Genomic DNA, 26,960 nt, shown 5'->3' with positions numbered 1-26,960 from the left:
CAGTGTTCAGGCTTAAGGTGTTTTGACTGGTATCCAAAATTTCATCATTGTTTTTGAGAACGTGTTACTTTTAGTCAATATAATAAAATCATAAACTTTATTTTGAAAATGATCATTGTTAGTGTTTAATTTTTTTATTGTTTAGTTTAAATACTTTATAAGATTGTTGTAAAAGAACTTAACATTAATTTCATTATTCACCAACTTTCAACTTATGATTTTGCAGCACTTTAGATCACCTTTATATAGATAATGTGCAATAGATACTATAACTGTAATTTGACCGGTGCATTTATGCCCGAATTCTCCTCTGGATTAGGCCATCATAATTTTTTCTCAATTTCTTGGACCTTCTTACTGGTGTTGTCCCTTATTAACCACTTTTTTTTTTTCATTGTTTCTCTCATTTTCCCAACCCGTGTCCAAGGTACAGTATTCCAGTCTTTGAGATCTCAATGTACATTACAGCATCTGAACACCATATGACCTAAAAAATTCTCTTTTTGGTTTACTCGAAGCCTGAACTTTAGCACTTTTATAGTGACACCTAATTGAAATTGTCCCGATTTTCTTTGTAGATAACCAAGTTTCTGCAGTATAGGGTAACATCGGCATCATATGAACATCATGAAATCTTGCCCTTTTATGTTATAGGTTATCTATTTGTGAGTTACAGGCAACTGCTGCTATGCTCCGAGATTAGGTTCTCAAAAATATGGCTGCAAGAGGATTAATTGCATAGCAATATCATGATAATATTGGGTTTAATTTTGGGGGTACATTCCATGTTCCATAGCTGTTAAGCAGAGGGTATCACACAGTATGAGATAACTGGGTTAGACAAATCTCATGGTCAAATGGGCGTGGGTTCAGCCTCATGATACGAATAAAACATTGATACTGTTCTGGTTGGTCCCTGAAGGGAAAAGTTTGGGTATTGAGAGAAAAATAACTTATTCTATTTAGCTGTTGAGAAGCTCAAGCTTTGTAGGGTTGTGGTGGCCGTGAAGCTAACGTCCCTGACTGATGATCGCCAGACTAGGGCTCGAGTGCCGCTCAAACTCGTTATTTCCTTTAGTTGTTGCAACCTCACCATCCTTGTGAGCTAAGGATAGGGGGTTCGGAGGAGCCTATAGGTCTATCTGCTGAGTCATCAGCAGCCATTGCCTGGCCTTCCTTGGTCTTAGCTTGGGTGGAGAGGGAGTTTGAGCGCTGATCATACGTATATATGGTCAGTCCCTAGGGCATTGTCCCTTGCCTCAGCCATTCATGAGCAACCTTTAAACATGGCATCATGTGTCACAGGGTAGCATGAAAATAAATCATTAAATTTATTTTTCCCTGAGTACAGTATTTCATTGTTTCAATTTGATTGAATACTTGTTTATTTTAGTCTGTATTATAACCAAGAAAAGCACAATAGTTCACCAAGATCATTTTGTTCTTTGTTCCACAGTTAATGCACTGGATTGGTTATTTTAACAGTTGGTGAATTTATTTCATAATTCTATTATTTTTCATTTATAAATTTTCTTATTTCAGATTAACCAAGTTGCCAAACAGCACAAAATGAACATAATTTTTGCTGTGACCGCTGAGCAGACATCTGTGTACTCCCGGCTCTCCCAAATGATTGAGGGATCAAGTTTTGGAGAACTAACAGCAAATTCATCCAATGTTGTTGAACTGGTTAAAGGAGAATACAGTGTAAGATCCCATTTCTGATACGACATCTTTCCCCTCTCGTTTTTCTTCCTCCTGTTTTTTTTTTCTTTTTTTTTAAGTTTTATAGTTAATAGATGGAAGATTTTCATTAATGTTGTCACGGTTCTTGAACTATTTTATTTTAATTGTTCATTGTAGTTTTTTTGTTTTCTTATTAAGTTTCCTCACTGGCCTACTTTTTCCTGTTGGAACCCTTGTGCTTATAGCATCCTGCATTTCAAACTATTGTTGTAGCTTAGCTAGTAATGATAATAATAATAATAGAGTGAAAATCTATGGACCAAGGAGGAAAATTTTCCTCTTGATTTGCTTTATAGTATATGAAATTAAGATTAAGATCTTGGAGGCTATTAATTTAAGCTAAAAGATGAACAAGTGCCTGTAAATGATAGCTCATTTATTTTCAGAAAATCACAAGTAAAGTAGAGTTGAAGCACAATGCAGCAGACCCTGTTTCTATCCGCTTCTTCAGTAAATGCAAAGGCGCCACAGAAAAGGAGACCAATATTTGTCAAGGTCTACGCGTTGGGGATCAAGTTGATTTCCGTGTAGAAGTTGAGGTGAGTGCTTGCTGTTTGGTGTTGTTTATGTTAAATAAAAGCAATTCAAGCTGTTTAGTAAGGTTATTTATTTTTCAATATTTAACTTAGCCGGTGATTATAATAGCTGCAGCTCTGCTGCTCGACAGAAAACTCTACGGAAAAAATCCGCCAGCGATCGCTATGCAGGTAGGGGGTGTACTTCAACAGCGCCATCTGTCGTCCAGATACCCAGTACTCATTGTAAACAAAGAACTCAATTTTCTCTCTGTCGTGCTACCGGCAAGACCTACTAATTCGCTGTTGCTAACTGGATTTGTTTTCACAACTATTTGGTGAAGTACACTATTCTAGTTTTGAGCTTTCGCTGTGCAGGCTTTCTCTTCAATAAATCCTTGCATTCTTTTTTTGATATCGGATTATTTGTTGATGACTTTGGATAGTTTTTGACTTCCCCTTTGACCAATTCAAAATGGCTGACCCTTCTCAAGTCCCAAAATTCAGGAAGTGTAATGCTAGGGACTGTTCAAGGCGTCTTCCGAAGGCCTCTATCGATCCTCACACTGTTTGTTCCAATTGTCGGGATAAAACCTGTCAATTGGAAGATCGATGTGAGGAATGCGTTGGGCTTTCGGAATTCGATTTTATCGAATTCCAAAAATATACACGTAGGCTAGAGAGAGATAGAGTCAGGAGAAGTTCCTCTCGTTCTGTTGAATTTTCCTCTCCTCATGCCCCACAACCTATTCCTTCCCCTGTAGTGGTTGCTCCTAACCCCCCTTCTGGCACTCAGGAACCTTCGATGGCTGATATGATGCGTGCCATCCAAGCTCTGGGTGAGAGAGTTGAGTCCCTGGCTAGTGACCGTAACCAGCTCATGGCGGACGTCAAGGAGCTGAAGTGTAAAAGTGCAGTGGGAAGTGATAAAGTGAGTGATAGTGTTGTGGATAGTGTTGCGCTTGAGGGTTCGTCTGTTCGTGCCTGTCGTCTTCCTAGTGCGGGACCTCTTGCAAGCTCCCAAGTCCAGGGGAGAAGCAATGTCGTACGACCAATGGGTTCGAGAGGCTTTAATCAGCGAACAGACGTTCCCTCCGTGGTTTCGGGCGTATCTACCCAAGATCGCCCCTGCCACACAAAGACAAGAGACCCCATTTATACCTCGTCTGCGGAAGAGGTTACTCGCAAGAAACCATGGACCAAGGTCTCACGACCGTTAAAGCGCAAGTCGGTCCCTTCCGCGCAAGTCCAACGGCCCAGCTGTAGCCACTGGGTCAGTTCGGACTCGCTGCAGTCTTCCGATGACTGCTCACCTCCTAAGAGAGGTAAAGCGGTACCGCCTCAGGCAGTTACACCGTCTGTCGCCGCACCTGCTCCTGCAGACCCTAAGTGGTCTTTGCTGCAGACCATGCAGTCCCAATTAATGTCTCTGATGCAGGACTTTCGTGCGGAGAAGGTTGCTGCTGCACCAGCCTCTTGCCTACAACCAACCACACACTCGGTTGTGCGTCCTGTGGACGCTGAGGCAACCTTCTTGCGCACTCCAGCTGAGAGAGTCCCGCCACCCATGCGTTCCAGTGTGCCCTGCCAGCCGCATGTTGACGTTCAGCGACGCACGGAGCCTTCCGTTGACGTTCGCGAGGTACAACAACCGTCAGAGTTGTTTTATTTTGACGCGGTGCGTCAACCTCCGCAACCCAGTGTGGTTGCCACTGCTCACCCACATCAGACTAGACAGTCTGGAGTAGACGCTGTGCGTCCCCGCGCTGCTATGGTTGTTGCCAGCTCACAGACTGGGCAACAGTTCCATGACGTTGCGTCCGGTTCAGTCACGCGTGCACCCGTGCGACCGGACTCAGCTAACCAGCCGTTACCTACTCCATTGCCGCTTCCTCCTCAATACTCGGATGATGGACTTTCTGATGATGATGGTGCTGCACACGTTGATGAACCACATTCGGACCTTGACGAGCCTAAGTCCACGCAACCCTCTTTGGACTTTAGAAAAGTTCTAGCTCTGTTCAAAGAGATGTTTCCGGACCAGTTTGTGTCTGTGGCTCCGCGCTCTCCTCCGTCAGAGTTTGTATTAGGTACGCGTCATCCTCGCCTGCCTTTACTAGACTCGTCCTCGCACGCTCGTCCAAGAGAGCTTTACGAGTGATAAGAGAATGGATGCAGTCCAAAAAGAGTCTAGGGAAGACAGCCTTTACGTTTCCCCCTGCTAGACTCTCTTCCAGATCGAGCATCTGGTATGCCACGGGAGAAGTTCTCGGCTTGGGAGTTCCTGCCTCTGCCCAGGGCGACTTCTCAAGTCTTGTAGACTCTCCCCGCAGGCTAGCCATGAGACGCTCTAAGATATGTTGGTCATCTTCGGACCTAGACCACCTGTTGAAAGGGATATTTAGAGCCTTCGAGGTCTTCAACTTTTTAGACTGGTGTCTGGGAGCTCTTAGCAGGAAGATCTCTCCGACAGAGAAGGAGACTTCCTTGCTCATCATGTCCTGCATGGACAAGGCAGTACGTGACGGGTCTTCTGAGCTTGCTGCATCATTCGTGTCAGGAGTCCTCAAGAAGCGTGAGAACCTTTGCTCTTTCCTGTCAGCTGGAGTTACACCCTGCCAAAGATCCGAACTTCTGTTTGCTCCTCTTTCTAAGTGCCTCTTTCCAGAGGACTTGATTAAGGAGATTGCTGCTTCTTTGATACAGAAGGACACTCATGATCTGGTTGCGTCCTCTGCTCGCAAAGCCACCCCTTTGCCTACCTTGTCAGCTAGACCAAGGATGGACACTCCAGCGTTGCGATTTATTCCGCCCTTTCGTGGCAGAGCCTCCAGCAGAGGAGGTGCTCGTGCCGAAGGGAGAGGTGGGAAGAAGAAAGGAACCAAGTCCTTTAAAGGCAGAGTCTGACTGCCACCTTCTTCAGACAGCAGTGGGAGCCAGACTCAAGAACTTCTGGCAGACCTGGGAGAAGAGAGGCGCAGATGCACAATCTGTGAAGTTGCTCAGAGAGGGGTACAAGATCCCGTTTGTACGAAAACCCCCTCTAGCAACGTCTCCCATCGATCTCTCTCCCAGGTACAGAGAGGAAGACAAGAGACGAGCATTGAAACAGGAAGTGTCTCTTACTAGAAAAGGGAGCGGTAGTCAAAGTCCTGGACCATCAAACCCCGGGCTTCTACAACCGTCTCTTCTTAGTGGCAAAGAAGACAGGAGGGTGGAGGCCGGTGCTAGACGTCAGTGCGCTGAATGTCTTTGTCACAAAGCAGACGTTCTCCATGGAGACCACAAAGTCCGTTCTAGCAGCGGTCAGAAGGGAAGACTGGATGGTCTCTTTAGACCTAAGGGACGCATACTCCCACGTCCCCATCCACCCAGACTCCCAATCTTTTCTGAGGTTTGTTTACGAAAAGGTTGTCTACCAGTTTCAAGCCCTGTGCTTTGGCCTAAGCACAGCTCCTCTTGTGTTTACGAGGCTGATGAGGAATGTAGCCAAATTCCTTCATTTATCGGACATCCGAGCCTCCCTCTATTTGGACGACTGGCTTCTAAGAGCTTCTTCCAGTCGTCGCTGTCTGAAGGATCTAAAGTGGACTCTAGATCTGACCAAGGAATTGGGTCTCCTTGTCAATATGGAAAAGTCTCAAGTGGTCCCATCCCAAACTATTGTGTATTTAGGGATGGAGATTCACAGTCTAGCTTTTCGGGCTTTTCCGTCGGCCCCCAGAACAAGTCAAGCCCTGTTATGCATCCAGAACATGCTGAAGAAGGAACGATGTTCAGTCAGGCAGTGGATGAGTCTGATAGGGACACTATCATCCCTGGAACAGTTCGTATCATAAGGAAGACTACACCTCCGTCCTCTTCAATATCAACTAGCTGTTTACTGGAAAAAGGACAAGACGCTAGAAGCGGTCTCGATCCCCATTTCCGAGAAGATGAAGTCTTCCCTGACTTGGTGGAAGGACAGTATCAGCCTCAGAGAGGGTCTGCCCCTGGCTGTTCAGACTCCCAACCACGTTCTCTTCTCGGACGCATCGGACACAGGCTGCGGCGCGACATTGGACGGTCGGGAATGCTCGGGAACTTGGAACTCGAGTCAAAGGACAATGCATATCAACTGCAAGGAGCTACTGGCAGTTCATCTGGCCTTGAAAAGCTTCAAGTCTCTCCTTCAAGGCAACGTGGTGGAGGTGAACTCGGACAACACCACGGCTTTGGCGTACATCTCCAAGCAAGGAGGGACCCACTCTATGACGTTGTACGAGATCGCAAGGGACCTCCTCACCTGGTCAAAAGGTCTAAACATTTCACTAGTAACGAGGTTCATCCAAGGCAACTTGAATGTCATGGCAGATTGCCTCAGTCGGAAGGGACAAATCATTCCAACAGAATGGACCCTACACAAGGATGTGTGCAAGAGACTTTGGGCCACATGGGGCCAGCCAACCATAGATCTCTTCGCAACCTCGATGACCAAGAGGCTCCCAATATATTGCTCACCAATCCCGGACCCAGCAGCATACATATAGATGCCTTTCTCCTAGATTGGTCACATCTAGACCTATATGCATTCCCCCCGTTCAAGATTGTCAACAAGGTACTGCAGAAGTTCGCCTCTCACGAAGGGACAAGGTTGACGTTAGTTGCTCCCCTCTGGCCCGCGAGAGAATGGTTCACCGAGGTACTTCGATGGCTAGTGGACGTTCCCAGAACTCTTCCTCTAAGGGTGGACCTTCTACGTCAGCCACACGTAAAGAAGGTACACCAAGTCCTCCACGCTCTTCGTCTGACTGCCTTCAGACTATCGAAAGACTCTCGAGAGCTAGAGGCTTTTCGAAGGAGGCAGCCAGGGCGATTGCTAGAGCAAGGAGGACATCCACCCTTAGAGTCTACCAATCGAAGTGGGAAGTCTTCCGAAACTGGTGCAAGTCAGTATCTGTATCCTCGACCAGTACCTCTGTAACTCAAATAGCTGACTTCCTTTTATACCTGAGGAAAGAACGATCTCTTTCAGCTCCCACTATCAAGGGTTACAGAAGCATGTTGGCATCAGTCTTCCGTCACAGAGGCTTAGATCTTTCCAACAACAAAGATCTACAGGACCTCCTTAAGTCTTTTGAGACCACGAAGGAGCATCGTTTGGCTACACCTGGTTGGAATTTAGACGTGGTACTAAGATTCCTCATGTCAGAAAGGTTCGAGCCGCTACAATCAGCCTCCTTTAAAGATCTCACTTTAAAGACTTTTCCTGGTTTGCTTAGCCACAGCTAAAAGAGTCGGTGAGATTCACGCCTTCAGCAGGAACATCGGATTTTCATCTGAAACGGCTACATGTTCTCTACCACTTGGTTTTCTAGCCAAAAACGAGCTACCTTCTCGTCCTTGGCCGAAATCGTTCGATATTCCAAGCCTATCGAATATGGTTGGAAATGAACTAGAAAGAGTCTTATGCCCTGTGAGAGCTCTTAAGTTCTATTTAAGACGAACTAAACCTTTACGAGGACAGTCAGAAGCTTTATGGTGTTCAGTTAAGAAACCATCTTTGCCTATGTCAAAGAATGCTTTATCCTATTTTATCAGACTGTTAATACGAGAAGCTCATTCACATCTGAGTGAGGAAGACCAAGCTTTGCTGAAGGTAAGGACACATGAAGTTAGAGCTGTCGCAACTTCAGTGGCCTTTAAACAAAATAGATCTCTGCGAAGTATAATCGACGCAACCTATTGGAAAAGCAAGTCAGTGTTCGCGTCTTTTTATCTTAAGGATGTCCAGTCTCTTTACGAGAACTGCTACACTCTGGGACCATTCGTAGCAGCGAGTGCAGTAGTGGGTGAGGGCTCAACCACTACAATCCCCTAATTCCATAACCTTTTTAATCTTTCTCTTGAAATGTTTTATTGTTGTTTTTGGGTTGTCCGGAAGGCTAAGAAGCCTTTCGCATCCTGGTTGATTTGGCGGGTGGTCAAATTCTTTTCTTGAGAAGCGCCTAGATTAGAGGTTTTGATGAGGTCCTGTGGTATGGGTTGCAACCCTTCATACTTCAGATCCTAGGGGTCGCTCAGCATCCTAAGAGGATCGCGAGGCTCCGTAAGGAAGACGTACTTAAAAAGGCAGAGTAATTGTTCAAGTCGACTTCCTTACCAGGTACCTATTTATTTTGTTTTTGTTATTTTGATAACTTCTAAAATGAAATAAAAAATCCTTAGCTCATAATAATGTAAACTTTTATTGCTGGTCTCTACCCACCCCCCTGGGTGTGAATCAGCTATTATAATCACCGGCTAAGTTAAATATTGAAAAATGTTATTTTGATAATAAAATAAATTTTTGAATATACTTACCCGGTGATTATAAATTAAAGGACCCTCCCTTCCTCCCCAATAGAGACGCAGTGGACCGAGGAGAAAATTGAGTTCTTTGTTTACAATGAGTACTGGGTATCTGGACGACAGATGGCGCTGTTGAAGTACACCCCCTACCTGCATAGCGATCGCTGGCGGATTTTTTCCGTAGAGTTTTCAGTCGAGCAGCAGAGCTGCAGCTATTATAATCACCGGGTAAGTATATTCAAAAATTTATTTTATTATCAAAATAACATTTTTGAAATTTATCATGCAAACTAATTTTAAGAATACTACTGTATACAATATGATTATTGAAATTCATATAGATAATATAGGAATTGACTAAAATGTCTACTGCACTTTCTATGATAAGTAAAAAAGAAAAATTGATAATGTCTCTATCTTTGGGTTACATATCCTCAAAGCCTTTGAAATACGCTAATTCTATTATCTAATAGTGATGAACTGAGCATTGGAGACATTTGGTTCTTGTTGACATACCACATTATTATTTACTAGTGTAGGTGACCCATCAAAAAGTATGGCTAAATATTTAGATAGGTATCCAGTGCACTCGCACCCCTCTCTCATCAAAAAATGACAACTCCCTTTCTTTGTACCCGGGGGACATGTAGCATGACCTGAAAGAAAAAACATAAATTTTGATGCTCTCGTACACTAGTACAGTATCATCATCATCATTATGTCCTCCCATGTCTATTGACTCAAAGGGCCTCGGTTAGATTTTGCCAGTCGTCTCTATCTTGAGCTTTTAAATCAATACTTCTCCAATCATCATCTCTTTCTCCTTCACACTTCATAGTCCTCAGCTATGTAGGCCTGGGTCTTCCAACTCTTTTAGTGGCTTGTGGAGCCCAGTTGAAAGTTTGGTGAACTAATATCTTGGGTAAGCAGAAGAGCATGCTCAAACCATCAACATTTACTCCTCACCATGATCTCATCCACATAAAGCACCCGAGTAATCTCTCTTACCTGTAAACTATAAGTACAGTATAATTATGAGTGGATATGAATATGTTGAGGTGGTTTGGCCATGTTGAGAGAATGGAAAATGGCTGTCTGCTAAAGAAGGTGATGAATGCAAGAGTTGATGGGAGAAGTACAAGAGGAAGGCCAAGGTTTTGGGTGGATGGATGGAGTGAAGGAAGCTCTGGGTGATAGGAGGATAGATGTGAGAGAGGCAAGAGAGCGTGCTAGAAATAGGAATGAATGGCGAGCGATTGTGACGCAGTTCCGGTAGGCCCTGCTGCTTCCTCCGATGCCTTAGATGACCGCGGAGGTAGCAGCAGTAGGGGATTCAGCATTATGAAGCTTCATCTGTGGTGGATAATGTGGGAGGGTGGGCTGTGGCACCCTAGCAGTACCAGCTGAACTTGGTTGAGTCCCTTGTTAGGCTGGGAGGAACGTAGAGAGTAGAGGTCCCCTTTTTTGTTTTGTTTCATTGTTGATGTCGGCTACCCAACAAAATTGGGGGAAGTGCCTTGATATATGTATGTGTATGTACTTAAATACTTTAAATAATTACTAAATAGTCCACCTGATAGCATCCTTACTCTTTGCACCTGAGAATTTAAAAAATTTTTGGTAAAATATCAGCAAGTGAAGTAGCCTGCCTATGTTTCAAGAATTCACACTTCTATTTGCACATAGTCAAACACCATTGAAAAGGTTGATTGATTTTTATTCTTTTTTGCAATTATCGAAATCATTTTTAATTTGTTGCACACAGGTTCTTATCTTTATAAGTTCTCAGTGTTGTTCTTTTTTTAAGGATGGGCTGTGATTCATGATTTGATTGTGTATACTTTGTGTCAATATTTTTTTTTAAATGTGAAAACTCGTTTGTAAATTGTGGAGTGAAACATTTATTATAGCCAAAGTGCTCTATTTAAATAATCAGGTTACTTTTACTTATCACAGTTGTTATGGAGTAGAAGTTTTTACCTTTTGAAATTTCTTCTTCAGCTTGCAAAATGTCCAGAGGATAGGAAGGATTGGAAACAGCAGATTAGCATCTACCCTGTTGGTCTACATGAAAGGCTTCTTATAGACTTAACGATGCTCTGTGACTGCGATTGCGAGAGACCAGGCAATGAGGTATGTATTATGGGTAAAAGGCGGGAAAAACACCGCCTCAATTATGGCACTTACGAAAAAGATAACGTCTCAGTTATAATGGAAAAGATAACGCCTCAATTATAGCACTTATGGAAAAGATAATGCCTCAATTATAGCATTTATTACTTTGAACATCAAGGAAGAATAGATCTTAGTTTCTCAAGATACATTAATGTATTGGTGGATGGGGTGTATAACTTTGTAACAACAAATTCATCACATGTAAGAGTAAGCTATTTGACAGCTAATGTTTCTTGATATCTGAAACTTTTTCTACAAGTAAAATCTCATGAAACTTTACAAAAAATATTTTTCTTTTTGCAATACGGAAGTTTTTGGTTTTGTGTCAGTTTTAGGTTATTTAAGAAACGTTTCCTTAAAACAGAAAGTATATGTAATCTTTGTTTTAGTTATCCAAGTGTAATTTAGTTATATGTTCTTGTACTATTTGTGATGATTTTAATCAAATATTTATTAATGCTGTTATTTACATATCATTCAGTGTTTATTTTAACATATGTCATTTTAGGGTTACATCCCAGGTGCCGAAGAATGTAATAATCATGGTATATACCAGTGTGGTATCTGTAAATGCGATAAGAACTACTTTGGCCGTAACTGTGAATGTGATGCCAGTACTCCGTGGGGAACAGGAACCTTTGACGACTCCACCTGCCGTGAACCAAATAGCTCGTCCATTTGTAGTGGCCGAGGAACCTGCCATTGTGGTGTTTGCCAGTGCAATGAGAGAGATAATATTGATGAGGTAAGGTTTCCCAATAGTTGTTGATATTTATTACAGTGAAGTGTTGATTTAGAACTTGAAGATTGTAATGATCTTTGTTGGGCTTGAACTTCATGCTCAAGCTTTATCTTTTATATTGCAATGCTAGTAAATGTATAGTATATAATTTTGTTGCAATGCATAAAAAGTTTTAGTAATTACTGTATCATCTTTTAATAACCAGATTGTGAACGGAAAGTACTGCGAGTGCACAAACTTCTTATGTCAACGTCACAATGGATTACTCTGTGCCGGACCTGACCGTGGAGAATGTGTGTGCAATCAATGTAAATGCAAATCTGGCTGGAAGGGACCTGCTTGCACTTGTGAAGACAGCATAGAAAATTGCGTTAATCCAGGTAAAGTACATTATCATTTTCAGATTTTTACACCTGCCATTTTTGCAAGTTATTAAATGACTTCTTATCTTTAAGACTAGAATATTGCTGTGAATGGCAATAGATATTAGATTATTACACTTCATTGCATACCCCCATTATGAGAACGTCTTTCTCTGAATGGTTTGAAATTGTACTTTTTCTATTTTGATGGTTTGTGGACAAGTGGTAAAAAAAAGCAATATTACCTCTACCACGGTTTATTTGGCTAACAGAAACAATACATAAGTACTTGAAAGAGAAGGAACATCGAACATATGAATACAGAAAAGTTCCCTTCAGAAATCAACAGGTTTCTCTAACATTGATAAAATACAGCGTGTTTCCAGGAAGTACAAATAGCAAAGAACATGAAATCAGTAGAAAAATTAACAAAACCTACTTGATGTTGTGTGTTATGAAGCATCGAAGTAATAACAGATTGGCAGTGGCCATCACATTTGAGAGTGACGGTGTTTCTTCTCACATCCAACTTGCAACCCACTCCCGAGATATCAACAATGAATAAATTGGTAGTGATTCTCCCTAAGACTGGGTATAGAAGTGTATCACCAGCTAATATTTGACTGAGGTGATTAATTAAATGCACTAACACCACAGACATTAAACATATAAAGATAAAAAATATTGAATAAAATTATACCATATTTTAGATATGACCTGAAAACATCCTAAGTAAAGCCATGAAGGGAGTTTGGTGCGCTCCACTTTTATGAAAAAAAATTTATTTGATACACAAAGAAAGAACTAAATGTTCACTTACTGCAACACACATACTCATTACATATGTGGTAGTACAGTACTTGCCTGTGGTAATAGAAAATAATGCACTCATCTCTTAAACATCACCAAAAACATCATAAGTTAACATATAAGATGCAAGGGTTCACACTATGCAGTTAGTATTGATGTCTTTATATCTCTATCAGATGCAAGTTACATCCCACGGCACCTGACTTTTGTAAAACAGCTTCTTATTGCATCAGTTTTTCCTGACAAGAAAAAATGGAACCCACTGTTCATATCTATACCTTCTGCGACATGTCTCCGCATTTGCCATTTTTCCATGCTCAGCACATGGGCTGTTTTCACATATCTGTATCATTTCCTTGGATTTAGGCTTTTTATGTTATAACAATTATGCTATGAATTCATTTTTATGCAGTGAACATTACCCCAAGGTAAGCAGTTTCCCCTAAAGATTTCACTGTCAAGACAGTGGACATTATTATCCTGCTACCTGGGGGAGGGGGGGGGGGGGACCTTTACTGCTCTCATTTCCACCTTCGTTTTGCTAAATAGAATACTGTGCTAAAAGTTATGTTATCAGTGCATCCATTACTGTCATTGCCTCTGATTTTTTTATCTCCTGCTAATTACTGATTTTTCCATTTTCTTTTTGTTTCCTAAATTATACCCGGTGTTACTTTGGTAACTTCCCAAAAATAGGTTTTTCCTTTGTCGAAACCACTTTTTGGGGGGTTAATGTGCTGTGTAGTCGTCAAGGACTCATACCAGAGCAACAGCTAAGTAAACTCGTGTACTGTCAAAGACAACCCTCTACAATCAAGCAAATCACTCGGTGATTGATCCAGGAGAAACATACTGTGGTTGGCTGGCTGTCAGTTCCATGTCTGTCACCTCTATATCTTGTTAACACCTACTCATATGTTTTTATCTTGAACTATCTTTAACCTTACACAAGAACTTCTGTTTACCTCTAATATAAAAAAATTACTCTTGAAGCTTTCACGTTACCATTGTGGTGTTTCCTCATGGGGATTTCAACTGGAGAATTTACTATTGTTATTACCCTGTCCCTCAGATTTGTTTCTAACGTAACCATTTTCACTAGTTGCTGTGACGGAAAATATAAAGTGTCGTTGCACAAAATAGTATTTTGTGTTCAGACATGAAGAGCCATGAGAATATTTCTGATTCTTCTTGAGCACTTCTCAGTACATGGTTGGTTCCCATTAGTCTGTGCCACGTTTACTGTGCATGACCACTCTAACTCAATAAGTTATGGAAGTATTATCAATTGGGACATCTTTCTTCCTATGGTTCTTGATCTACTAGACCTACCTCTAATTTTATGTTGGCTGCTGAAGTTTTCTCTTCCTATATTGCCATATTGCCTCCTATAATGACATTTCGTTGCAAAACAGAATGCTCTTTTTATCAGATTCCTGTAACCCTGACTCACTCATTGTCAAGTGATGCATTGTAGAATATGCTTCTGTTTAACCCCTCAACAATAAGACCATGTTCAAGATTCTTGGCATCCTTAAACCATCATGAGATTCCATTCAACCACTCAGGCACACTATTCTATCTAATTTCTCTTCCTCTTGTTTTGTTAAAAGTTTATATAGGAGATATTTTAATGTTACTCTTCTTAAAATATTTTATTTTTCCTTTTTTCCTTTTTCCCTGTTGGAGCCCTTGGGCTTATAGTATCCTGCTTTTCCAACTAGATTTGTAGCTTAGCAAGTAATAATAATAATAACAATATGGATTTGCATTTTATTAAGAGAATCAAAGGGAGATTTTTTTTTTAAACAGGGAATCATGATCAAACATAATAAGAAAACTGCTTCCTTGACAGCTGTGTCTAAGGGGTTTTATTATATAATGAATTATTCTGATTTATTTCACCTTACAGTGATAAGAATTATGATGGTAGATATCTGTGGAAAAAAAATAATAATTTTCTTAAGAACAATGAATGGTAGATGTCTGTTGAAAAAAAATATAATTTTCTTAAGAACTTTCACAAAATGTGAATGGGTATCAAACTAGCTTGGCACTTATGTCTTTGATAGTTGTACAGTGAGAGACAGGGTAGATCATCACCAGTTAGTTCTATAAAGGTTTTAAAGTTTTGTCAAAGAAATGTATACCTGAAGTTTTAAAGTATCATGACATAAAACATCTTTATAAAGAATTGTTATAAAGTCTTAAAAAACTCTGAAGAACTAGCCTTTATACTAGTCCTTTAAAATTTTTGCATTTGTACTCTGTGTTGTGGTTAAATTGCACAAGAAAAATAATTACCTCTGCAGTGAACAGATTGCAGATATTTTTACCCCCATCAAAACATCAACAACCAGTCCAAAACCTGCACAAATTGATTGCTTTGTTCTTCATTGAGTTTGTAATTTGTGAATTAGAAATCAACCCTAACTACTAAAAACTCATTTAACGTCTCGCTCCACAAACGAGAAATCCGACATAAAAAGAATGACGAGTATCAAAGTAATAAAAAGAATGTCTATGCTAATCATTATGTTTTTACAGATGGTAACACCATTTGCTCTGGTAACGGAGTCTGCGAATGTAATCAGTGCAAGTGTAATGAAACGGAAGATGGACGCTATTCTGGCAAGTGGTGTGAAGATTGTCCGGTAAGTGGCGTAAAAAATTGCTCATTGAATTTTTTAGATTGTTAGTGTTGTTGGGGAATAACAGAATATTTTTCAATATGTTTTGGTTTGTTTTCTTTTGATTATACATTCATATGAGAGATTAGCGTCTGGAAGTATATTGTATAGTTTTCAGGAAATTGTAGGATACTGAGCAATATACCTTTTTTTTTTATTATGATTGGTATTCTTGCAGTACAGTAATTCCTTAGCCATCGCGGGTGTTACTCCCCCCCCCAATAGCCGCAAAACAGTGAAGTAGATACAGAAATCTATGGTGTATTTCTTTCATTCTTATATCTTTTGATATTTTTTATAATCTATATTTGTTCTTAAAAAAAAATAATAAAAATGTGAAAGATATAAAACTCATGTGCCCTCAGGATCCTGCAATATAAAGAGCCTGTGGTATAATACATGCACGATATACTGAGGGGGAGGTAGATAAACCACAATTTTGCGAGGGATTACTGTACACTGTATATCATTTAGTGGTTAGATGCTCTGAAAAATAAAGATTGAAAATAAGTCATACCTATTTTTTTTTTTTTTTTTTTTATAAATTTCTGTTGGATATTTAATGGAAATATGCAGTAGAAATTTTAGGTTGTATTAACTGATTAAGTAAGGTCTTGAATCCTAAGAGTTACTTAGCACCCTTCATGGTACTTTTGAAGTTCAGATGGTATTAGATATTGTAATACCTTTTTTCGAATATTAAATGTCGGTCAAATAATGCTTTGTGTTGGATTTTGTTAGTCATCAGATCAGGTATGTGTTTTGCTAAGTTGTTGCTTGATAAGAGATTTACCTTAAATTGCAGTTAGTAAGTATTTAAACTTTAAATTACTTTTATTAAATGTTGCTGCTCTTCATTAGACCTGAAAAGATAAAGATAAAAATGAATTTTTTTAAATGATATTTATGTGACGACTGTTTAGTTTATAGATCAACAAAAACAATTGCTTTATATGATACTTAGTGATAGTCTTTGAGGGACTATTTAACTTGATGGGTAATGATAAAATTTCTTGTTTCCAATATCTGTTCACTGTCTTGTCATCGTATTTTGAAAGCCAAACACTCAAGTTCATAATATCAATCATGAGTATATTTCACCTCAATTGATTCAAATGTACCTCATGAGATATGGGTTTAAGTTTGGTTATTGATTGTTATGAATTTTGTTTTATATCATAATATTAATGTTTTTCTTGTTGCAATGTAGCTACCTCATAATGGATCAGAAAGGTAGAAATGTATTTAGTAAAAATTTGAAATTTTGACATCCCTCCCACCCATAGCACGAAATGTAGACCAAAGTATAAGTTGAAAATTTTGACATTCCTCCCACTCATAGCACGAAAGGTAGGCAAAAGTTGCGAGGCTGATCGTTACCTTTGGCTTTAGTTACTTTCACCTGAACCTGGAAAATGTTGCAGACTGATGCATTGAGAGACAAAACTCACCATGTACCCACACAACTGCAATGTTGTGATAGCTTTAAATACCACTCCACTTTATGTTCATGCTTAGATTTATACGTCACTTGCAATGATCACAGGTTACCATTTCTATCTGTACTAAATTTACAAGGGAAAACCTCTCTTTTTCTTGATTGTTGGCTTTGGATTAAGAAAGATTTCTGTTTGTTTCCACTTTGTTTAGAGTCTCTAAAATCACCGATTTTAAGAATTGATCACCCAATAATTATGCAAGATGTTAAACAGTTGATTGAGGATACAGTATCTACTGTTCATGTATGTTTAGATTACAGGCTTATTTTTAGCCCTGAATACTTAGTTGAATAGAATACCAAGTATTTACTAGATATCACTGGTCTTAGCCAATTTTAGGAAATTCTTTATGTTTGTATGGGAGAAATATGAAAAAAATATCTGTGATATTACAGTACAGCACATCTGTTATTATTACTAATGTTATAATGCAGTGTGCAAAGATTCCTATATAAAAAGCTTGAAAGGTTGGTAACTTCGCAGGATAGAGTGCCAATTTGTAATAAAAATGAGACCAGAGAGAAGTAATGTAGTAACAACAAAAAATCAACTAAAAGAGGAGATAAGGGGATGAGAGACTAATCATACATGATAGTGTTGCAACTTGGTACTGTACTTCTAGAAGTACTGTACAGTATTGGTTGTGATGCCCTGTAAGATCAAAGAAAAACACTTTTTAAGATTTGTTAATGAGTAAAGTGAGGTCTAGGTCCCTAGAGTTCAGCTCCATATTCCACTGACTTTTGACCTGTCTGTATCACATCCATAGTAGTTTGCAGCAACTACTTTTCCCAATTTAGAAGTAAGAAAAACTGTTAGAAAGATAGTAGCATTTTCTTATGTCTGCTATACAATTATAGTATATTGCTAACACAAAGACAACTAAAGATTGTAGAATATTTATATACATTACAAAAATCTTGAAACAACAGAGATTCAGCCTTTAACATACTCTGTAGATTGTATGGGTTCTTCACAAACATTGAAATTTTTTAAATACAATCAATATTTTATATTGCACTGTAGCCTACAACCAATTTCTTGTAAGCATAATCTCCTTCCACTACTTTCTAATCAAGTGTGTGGAAACATTAGGAAAGAGTTTGTCCCAGGAGAGACACCCTGACTCCCATTACTGGAGAAAACTCTATAATCCAAAGTATGATTGGTTAACTTGAACCTTCTGACTGAAGTTACAGCATATGTTAATCACTAGTTTTTATGTAAAGTAGACGTTATTTTATAAAGTGCTACACATTATTATCATTATTTTTAGCCTGATGAATTGTTCCCTGATTACTAGTGCTTTAATCACATAGATTATGAAGATCCTAAAAAATTTAATTGTAGCAATACTTTATGCAGTTATTTGCTTTTCACTTTTAGCTACTAATTTAAAATACCTATTTAATTTGGCTAGGTATAGGTTCATAAAGATATTAAAAGTAAGAACTCCCAGACTCTTTGTGAAATTTTCTTACATATCAAACATTTTGGTTTGGACACCTCCTCTCATTTATTGGGACAGTGAGGGGAAATTCCATTTGGGTTAAAAAAACAAAGTAATGAGTGTTGATGCAGAAAACTGCAGGTAATGTTCAGTGATGTGTACTGTAAAAGAAAAAAAAACTAAGCATCAGATCTTTTAGCTTCAACCAGTACAATTTGAACTGGTTGAACAACTTTGAAAATTATGCAAATGAGTGTGATGGAGTACAATGCTCTTGCAATAGACATTATGATTAGATGATGAATTGTGAAATTCCACCATATATGAAATTGTAGGCGACAAAGTCGAAAACTCTCTACCGTATACAAATATCTATCTGAATATTGTTAATTACTTCAGGTAAAAATAAATTAACTGTTGTTTTTGCCTTTTTAATACTTTTAAAAGGGAATCACAATCTGAAATCCAAGAGGTTTGTGAAAATTATGTACATTGCTAAAGTTTCATATTGGAGAAAATGCAATAAACAAGGTACCACATTATGAACATTTACAGATTCTTTGTACCAAGGATTTTTAGTAGTTTTTTATGCATTGCAGTCACATACCTTGAATGATTATTTGTTTGAAAGATTAGTTAATTTGAGTTAAACTTGTACGATCTTCTTATGATGCTCATTTTAAATACGGTTTGAGATTTTGTGTGCACTGTAGACTTACCAAATTCTTATAAGTACATCAAATGTTGTTTTAGTAATTAGTTATACTGTGCACAGTACACCCAAGCATCTCCATACATGTGGTCAATATGAATGTTGATTTTCATGTCCAGCTATTATTATTTTATTGCATGAACAATTGAGAAACTTTTCAATATGTTTGGAAAACTCTTAATGTTGTTGTATGTATGTAGTAGTTCACTTTCATTTTTAATTGAAGAGCATGATATAAAATATCTATACAGTATTTAAAGTTTATATCATTAAGAGCTTTGGAATCCGAGATACTGTTCATATTTTCTTCTAAAATCTGGAGTTGGTGCATGTAGAAGTCCTTTAATCAGTACAGAGTGCAGTACATTTATAATGCACTCTAAATGATAGAAAAATTCCTAACATATTGCTATTTCTACTTTCCTTTTTATGTGCCTGCGTCTTGTTATCCTTCTCACTTACGCTGGCTGTCGCTGCAAACTTCTTTGATATTGATCTCAACCTGATGTATGCGGCTTGTGATTTTCCTATCCAGACGTGTAAGGGCAAGTGTCTAGCTTACAAGGCATGCGTACAGTGCCAAGTCTTTGAGACAGGTGAATTTTCTCCCGAGGAGTGTGAAGCAAACTGTACACTTTTCAATTCGACAAGGGTACCAATTGCCCAAGGTTAGTGGTATATATATTGATGCATAGTTTCAAGTTAACAACTATCCTGGAAATGTGCTGATGAGGAGGTTCTCAGTAGACAATCTACTTGGTTTGTTTTTTTGTTTTCCTACTCATCGGAGTCACATTTCTAGGATAATTTTTAGAATTACTAATAGATTTTTTGGTAGAAGTAATAAGTGTTGTTTTGTATTTAATAGTGTACTGTTCTTTTACATACAAAATCTAGTTATCTAAATTGAAACCCAATCTAAATTTAATATCACTTTGGGGTAGATTAATTTGCAAATTTGCAATTTGCTCAAGTCATGAAGAATAAAACCTGCTGATGACAGATCAAAATGAACTTAATAAATTTAAATATTATGAAGACTTTATGATACTCTATTCAACTACAAACAGCACTTATTTATAACCATTTTATGAATTATTTGAACAGACATTCTTTTCAGTTTAAATTTTTTTTTATTTAGCTTTGTGGTACAGAACATCGGTGCCTTGACTTCAAGGACTGCGTGCAGTGTCGTGTTTATGAAACCGGACCCTTGGCGGGTGATGCAGAAGCTTGTGCTGAATGCTCTGTCCTCTATGGCAGCATTGAAAAAGATCGAGTGGTGGCAAACTATTCTGTTAGAGTGAAGGATTGGGTGAAAGGTACCTTCGTCAATGCACATGCAGCTAGCATCGCACGAAGGCATCCAAATTTTAAATAGCTGAGAAGTTTGAGATGTGTGGCAGCCTATGCTTTAGTATTACACTGAAATTCATTGTTACTCCTCAGCTATTTGGAGGCTATTAATTGGCATGTTTATTAAAAGTAGGATTATTCATTGGTTAATATAAATCTTAAACATTGTTTACCATTTTAAAGTGATTTTGCTTAATTTTGTCCATCAAATAAGCATTGATAGTCTTGTTCTAATTTAAAACTGATATAGCTCTTACTCAAGGAGGATCATAGAAAATGGTAATACAGGAGTGAAAACTGGTCGGATAAATTCATATTACTAAGCTCCTTGTACGATGGCATTTTCTAAGAGATTTATTCATTTTTGGTTGGAATTGCTAGTACAAAATATTTTGAATTGTTATTACAATCTTCACTACTTAAGAAGATTGCAAACTAATAACTATCACTTGCATATAAATAAATAGAGTAACTCAAGTTCAAATGGAAAATGCAGTTTTACAAAAACACAAAATTACTTTTTCACAAACAATCCCAACAGTGTTACGTAAACACCAATAGTTGGTACTATTAGGTTAAAATGGCATAGCAATATCAGTTAAGAGTAAAAGTAAATCTAGTTAGTCTATATTAGATAAGTAAAATAGCCCTACCAATTAAGAGGAAATAATTAAATCTGATATTTAGTTGAATTTAAAAGGTAAAAAATATAATCACCAGTTAAGAATGAAGAATTGACTTTAATAGGCTCAAAATTCTTAATGAAATTAACTAATACAGAAACTTGAATAATTAAACTACAATTATAGTGCAATACCCGGGAGTATTCAATTGTCTGCAAAATATTGTAAATTAAACTTTTAAATGAAAGGCCTTCATAATATGATTACTGCCATAGAACCAAATTGCACAAGACAGAACTGGCAACTCTGGGATAATATCCACATTAACAATACCTGGGGTAATCCTATAGAAAGAGATCTGCTTGTACACATTTTATATAGATCAGAAAGCTCTCTCCAGCAGATTATTAAAGACTTGGCCATTGAAGGATCACAGCTGAAGCATTAAAAATAGTACCTTCATTTCATTTTAATCAACTAAGGCCAGGGTAACAAGGATCTAAGGCATCCAATACATCCTTGTCTTTTAAGATGCCAGGTCTTCTGCCATAACTGGTAACCCCTTCTCTTGACACCTCTCTTTCATTGCCAAACATTATAAAGAACAACTGAAAAAAGAAAAAAAATTAATATTTACCATCTATAAAAATGGATAATTACGGTAATTTCACCTTGCATGTTGACAGTTACCTTACGCACTCATGCTCATAACTACACACTTTTGAGTGCGAGCGACTGCTCATCCCTACCTGCACTGACTGGAAAATTGCGAATATGAGTTGACCTAGTAAGGTCGGTAAAGAATGAAGAAGAATAACACTTATAATTAAACATTTTGTGTGATCATCCAGTTTTCAATCAAAATGTAAAAACAGCGCCTTGAAAAATAAAATTTTCAAATCGATATATTTTACAGTGTTGAAAGTAAGTCAGCTGCCTGGTTAAAATCTTTATTAATGATATGATTGCTTTACTTAAAGTTTTATTTGGGTATATAGAACTTCTTTGTTGTAGAACTTAATAAAGTCTTCAGATGGAATTGAAACTTTCTGTAAATCTATAATGTGTGTGTATCTTAAAGCTGTGGTTCCTGCAAGTTGTTTTCAGGTTCAATAGATGAAAAACCAATTTTTAAAACCAATTTTTAGTATACAACACAAGCCATGTAACTAAGCATTTTTTTTTTTTTTTTTTTTGTAGACAAAATTGTTTTTTGAAATTCCTTTGTTGTGTTCTTTGCCTAATGAATTTATTATTATTCTATTTGATTAGTTATATTACTGATTTGGTTATATAAGGTTTCTTTTTGATAGGTGATTTATTCATATGAAATTTGCTTTGGGAATATTTTCCACTAGTTTATTCTAATGTGATTTGGCATTGGTACCGCAGTTGAAGCCGAGGGAGAACGCATATGTACATTCTTCGATGAGAACGATTGCCGATTCACTTTCGTTTATGGCTACGATGAGAACAAGGATCCAGTTGTTCGCGTACAACAGACTCTTGAGTGTCCTCCCAAGTTAGATATTCTGGGTTAGTATCCACTTTGTAAAAACTTTTATCATCTTTCTTTGGTTTGAAGATATCTGCATTGCACTTCAATGTTTCAGTTTTTTAAAGGCAAAAACTAAAATGATTTTATTTATCATGTGAAATTCAAGAAAAGAATTCATCCCAATTATATTTTCATTGTTATGAGGATGATAAAACTAATATGGTAAGTTAGGCCTTCTCCATCATGAGGCTCAATACTACACAGTATTCTTGAAGTTTTATTCCAGCTGTGACCAAATTGTTGAATGATCTTCCCAATAGGGTAGTTGAATCGGTAGAACTTCAAAAATTCAAAGTTGCAGCAAATATTTTTATGTTGAATCGGCTGACATAAGTCTTTTTATAGTCCTGTTTTGTTATTGTTACTGTTTATAGAATAATTTATTGTTATTTTTTTATTATTGTTTATTTATTTCCTTTCTTCACTGAGCTATTTTTTCCTGATTGAACCCTTTGGCTTATAGCATTCTGCTTTTCCAACTAGGGTTATAGCTTGGCTAGTAATAATAATAATAATGATAATAATAAGTTTGATTTCCCATGTATGAATCTTAAATTTGTACCAACAATGTTAGACATTTCATGTAATGTAATCTTTGGCGACATTTCTTTTAATGTAATCTTTGGTTTCAGGCATTGTACTTGGTGTCATTGGAGCTATTGTGGCTGTTGGGTTGGCGCTTCTTTTGATGTGGAAGATCCTCACAACTATTCACGATCGACGGGAGTTCGCCCGATTTGAAAAGGAGCGCATGATGGCGCGATGGGATACGGTAAGTCATGATTAACTCTTTTCTGTAATAAAACAATTGAAATCCTAACTTTTAAATTTATTTTCTGTCTGAGGAGTATGGCTGGTGTATCTCGATTAGATAGGGTTAGGAACTATGTAGTGAGGGTGAGAACGGGTGTAAGAAATGATTTAGCAGCTAGAGTGGATATGGATGTGTTGAGGTGGGTTGGCCTTGTTAAGAGAATGGAAAATGGCTGTCTGCTAAAGAAGGTGATGAATGCCAGAGTTGATGAGAGAAGTACAAGAGGAAGGCCAAGGTTTGGGTGGATGGATGGAGTGAAGGAAGCTCTGGGTGATAGGAGGATAGATGTGAGAGAGGTAAGAGAGCATGCTACAATTAGGAATGAATGGTGAGCGATTGTGACACAGTTTTGGTAGACCCTGCTGCTTCCTCCAGTCACCTTAGATGACCGCAGAGGTAGCAGCAGTAGGGGATTCAGCTCATGAAGCTTCATCTGTGGTGGATAATGAGGGAGGGTGGGCTGTGGCACCCTAGCAGTACCAACCAAACTCGGTTGAGTCCCTCATCAGGCTGGGAGGAGCGTGTAGAGGAAAGGTCCCCCCATTTTTTTTCATTTGTTTGATGTATTATTGAGTTGAAATTTGCATTAATATACAATCATTTCAATTGATTTTTTAATATTTCTTTCTTGTCTTACAGGGAGAGAATCCCATTTATAAACAAGCCACGTCTACATTCAAGAACCCTATATATAGTGGTGGAAAGTAAGGTATTCATTTCTAAGTCTCACTTCTAATGTCTTTTGATGGTACTTTATAAAAGTGTTGCAGTTGTGTGGCCGTAAGATTGGTGTATGTATCCCTTATATTATATTTTCAAATAAGGTACTGAATCATTAGTGCTTAGCACTTTGTATCTCAGATCATTTTGATGTGAAAGGAGGCCTGAAAACTCTGCCAGTCATAAGAAAGGAATTAATATAATTGTGATGAAAATAAATAGATCTGAGAATGGCTAAAACCAAGGTCCTCAAGATATGAAGTGTTCATATTGTGCATTTGTACTGCATTATCAAGAGTGATTTTATTCTTTTTCACTTTTGTGAAAAGCAATAAAATTGCAAATGTCATTGTGGTAATGATAGGTAAGGCTTGCTGGTATTCCAGTGTCTATGTGCCAATGCTAAGTAGATATTTTTTCTTTATTCAGTGCGTAGGTATGCATTGTATATAGTCGTGGTGCTTACTCAGTATGATAGTTTTATGTTTATGTATTGTTGAGTCATTTACAAATTTATATGTGCTACTAAAAGCTGTTTAGTGTAAGAAAGCGAAACTTATTTATAATTGTCGGAGGAAGAAGAAAAGATGTACAAGCATAGGCACTGCTGCAGAGCAAGCATTTGCCATTCAACAGGAAGTTTGAGGTGACTTGAAACCAAATGGTTTGGTGAGTTACTCTTATAATTGTTTTGTAAACATTACTTTATTCAGCCTTTGTGAATTGTGATATTTAGGAGATTTTATAGTACATAATTTGTCATTTGGGCCACATTTCATTTACAAAAGATATACGGTACTCAAAACTTCATGAATTTCAGTTTGTTTAAACACTTTGTCTACTCAAAAACTCAAAGAATTTTTTTTTTTTTAATGTCAATGTGAAATTTAGGTTTTTGTCATGTTCTTTTCTATTCAGTCTTATAATATACGACATTAAAATTTGGATATAGGACATTAAAATTTGGTGCTGTGAGTACATAGGGCAGCTAGCAGAAAGTGCTGTTAATATGTTTTGGTTTCTGTCCAAGCTGTTTGCCCACAGGTTACTGTATGTTATTGTTCACAAATGACTGTCTGAATAGATCTGAAGTGAAACGAAAGTACAATATTTTTTATTGTATGTATTGAGCAGAAACTTAAGTACAGTACCGTGCTTGTCTTTTGACAATTGACTAAAAATGGATTTTGGTCAACAAACAAAGGCAAAGTTTGTAGTTATTGTTGTGTACGAATTTAGGCAGCCCTTTTAATTCTCAAATTTTAATTTTACTATTTTGTTTTAATATTTGTGAAGTCAGATTTACACCAAAAAAATATTGTAGTATTAACAAAGCTTTAATAGCTACGTTTTTAAATTATTTGTGAAATTAGCTAATTAATAGGTTAAATATTTTTACTGTTATGTTTTTTGAAGACAGGATTGTCATTTAGGTAACATACTAGGATAATACATTTTAATATTATCCTATAATATTGTGCCTTGGAAATACTAATTGTCTGAGTGCCTCACACAAGCCTTTACGCATTTTTTAATGGCCACGTTTTTGCTAGATAACAAAATGGATAGCAAATTTGAAATAAAAATATCTCTTGTAAGTCAAGTTTTGATTAAAAAAATCAAGGAAGTTGGTGAACTTTGAGTATTTTGCAGGTTTGATGCATATAAAAATTTTTGGAATGTATGCAGCTAACAAATTCTTACTAAAAGCACTCTCCAGTTCAATGTGTTCTGTTATATTGAAATATTTTAGAAATCTTCACCATAATTGCATTATGAAAATTTTGAGTGTGTTTTACAGTATTTAAATCTTTACCTAAAACCCTACATTTCTTTTTTTAGCTTTTTATTTTGAATATAAATAGCCTTTTCATTTCAAAATAGAGGAAACTCACAAATTCTCTACATGAAATTACATGTAACTAGATTTTATTCTTTTATTTTCATCTATTAAATGTACTACAAAGTATTGTCATGTGATGGTTGTTTGGCTACTGTACTGTTTAGACTGGTTTATTAATATTAATATTATTATTAATATTCTGTGGAAACACAATACTGTATCAAATAATCCTTGCAGTACATAAATATTTTTTGAATCTCCTGTATTTCTTACTTGTGAATTCCTTACGAATCTCGTTTTTTATTTTTATTTCGTTGATCTCGCAACTGATTGTGTTCTTTTGCATAACCTATTTTGGTGATGCTAAGTATGAATGAATTTCACGTAAATTTTTCTTTTTCTAGATATATTTATTTTATTTATCAGATTATGCTAAAGAAAAGCAAAACATTTTCAAATCAGGGTTATATTTCAAAGCTGTGTGATAACATTGAAGATCTGGTGAAAATAAGTTTCAATTTGAACTTAAGTGAAGTAATATTACATGCTATCAAGTCCTAGCATGATTCAGAAGCCAATTGTGAAGTGCACAACAAATGCATATATGTATAGGTATATACAGTATATGAATAAAATTACTAATTTATATTTGCATTTACTTTATACCCATGTACTCCTTATCCTTGTTTACTTTCATTATTAAAAATTTTGTTGACAAAACATTTTGGAGGTTTTAATTGGGTTCTGAGGAAAGATTTGTTCTTTAGTGAGGTGAAAATTTAATCAATGTAAAGTTAAAGAAATTGTACACTTAGGAAAGATGAAATAGAGTGAATGAAAACTAAAACCATAAGGGTTATCATAGAGCATCTGCAAAGAGTAACACTTACAATTTAAGGTACATGTATACACAATATGGCAAGGATTCATATACTGGAGGCCTTGTTTGGTACTAAGAATGGCGCTATACCCTAAGATTAAATCAAATCCAAAGTAGGAAGAGCCAATTATAACC

At 37.3% G+C, this 26,960-nt stretch overlaps 1 protein-coding gene across 3 annotated transcripts in view; it reads left to right on the top strand.

The window, feature by feature from the left end:
* The window catches only part of mys (myospheroid), a 63,258-nt gene extending 36,667 nt beyond the window's left edge, over window positions 1-26,591 (top strand). For 2 of the 3 annotated variants that reach the window (XM_068354130.1, XM_068354131.1), the window contains exons 8-17: window positions 1,543-1,707; window positions 2,133-2,285; window positions 10,593-10,724; window positions 11,275-11,511; window positions 11,714-11,888; window positions 15,228-15,334; window positions 20,173-20,353; window positions 22,403-22,546; window positions 23,201-23,340; window positions 24,022-26,591. In XM_068354130.1, coding sequence (XP_068210231.1) covers window positions 1,543-1,707; window positions 2,133-2,285; window positions 10,593-10,724; window positions 11,275-11,511; window positions 11,714-11,888; window positions 15,228-15,334; window positions 20,173-20,353; window positions 22,403-22,546; window positions 23,201-23,340; window positions 24,022-24,090 — 1,503 coding nt within the window. In that variant the 3' untranslated portion in view covers window positions 24,091-26,591. Of the gene's footprint in view, window positions 1-1,542; window positions 1,708-2,132; window positions 2,286-10,592; window positions 10,725-11,274; window positions 11,512-11,713; window positions 11,889-15,227; window positions 15,335-19,566; window positions 19,700-20,172; window positions 20,354-22,402; window positions 22,547-23,200; window positions 23,341-24,021 lie in introns of all 3 variants that reach the window. The other variant, XM_068354132.1, reaches the window with a different exon arrangement.
* Window positions 26,592-26,960: the final 369 nt, after the last annotated feature.

This window comes from Palaemon carinicauda, chromosome 30 (assembly GCF_036898095.1).
Source record: "Palaemon carinicauda isolate YSFRI2023 chromosome 30, ASM3689809v2, whole genome shotgun sequence".
In the NCBI taxonomy this organism is placed as follows: domain Eukaryota; kingdom Metazoa; phylum Arthropoda; class Malacostraca; order Decapoda; family Palaemonidae; genus Palaemon; species Palaemon carinicauda.
This window is presented reverse-complemented; position numbering and strand designations above follow the sequence as displayed.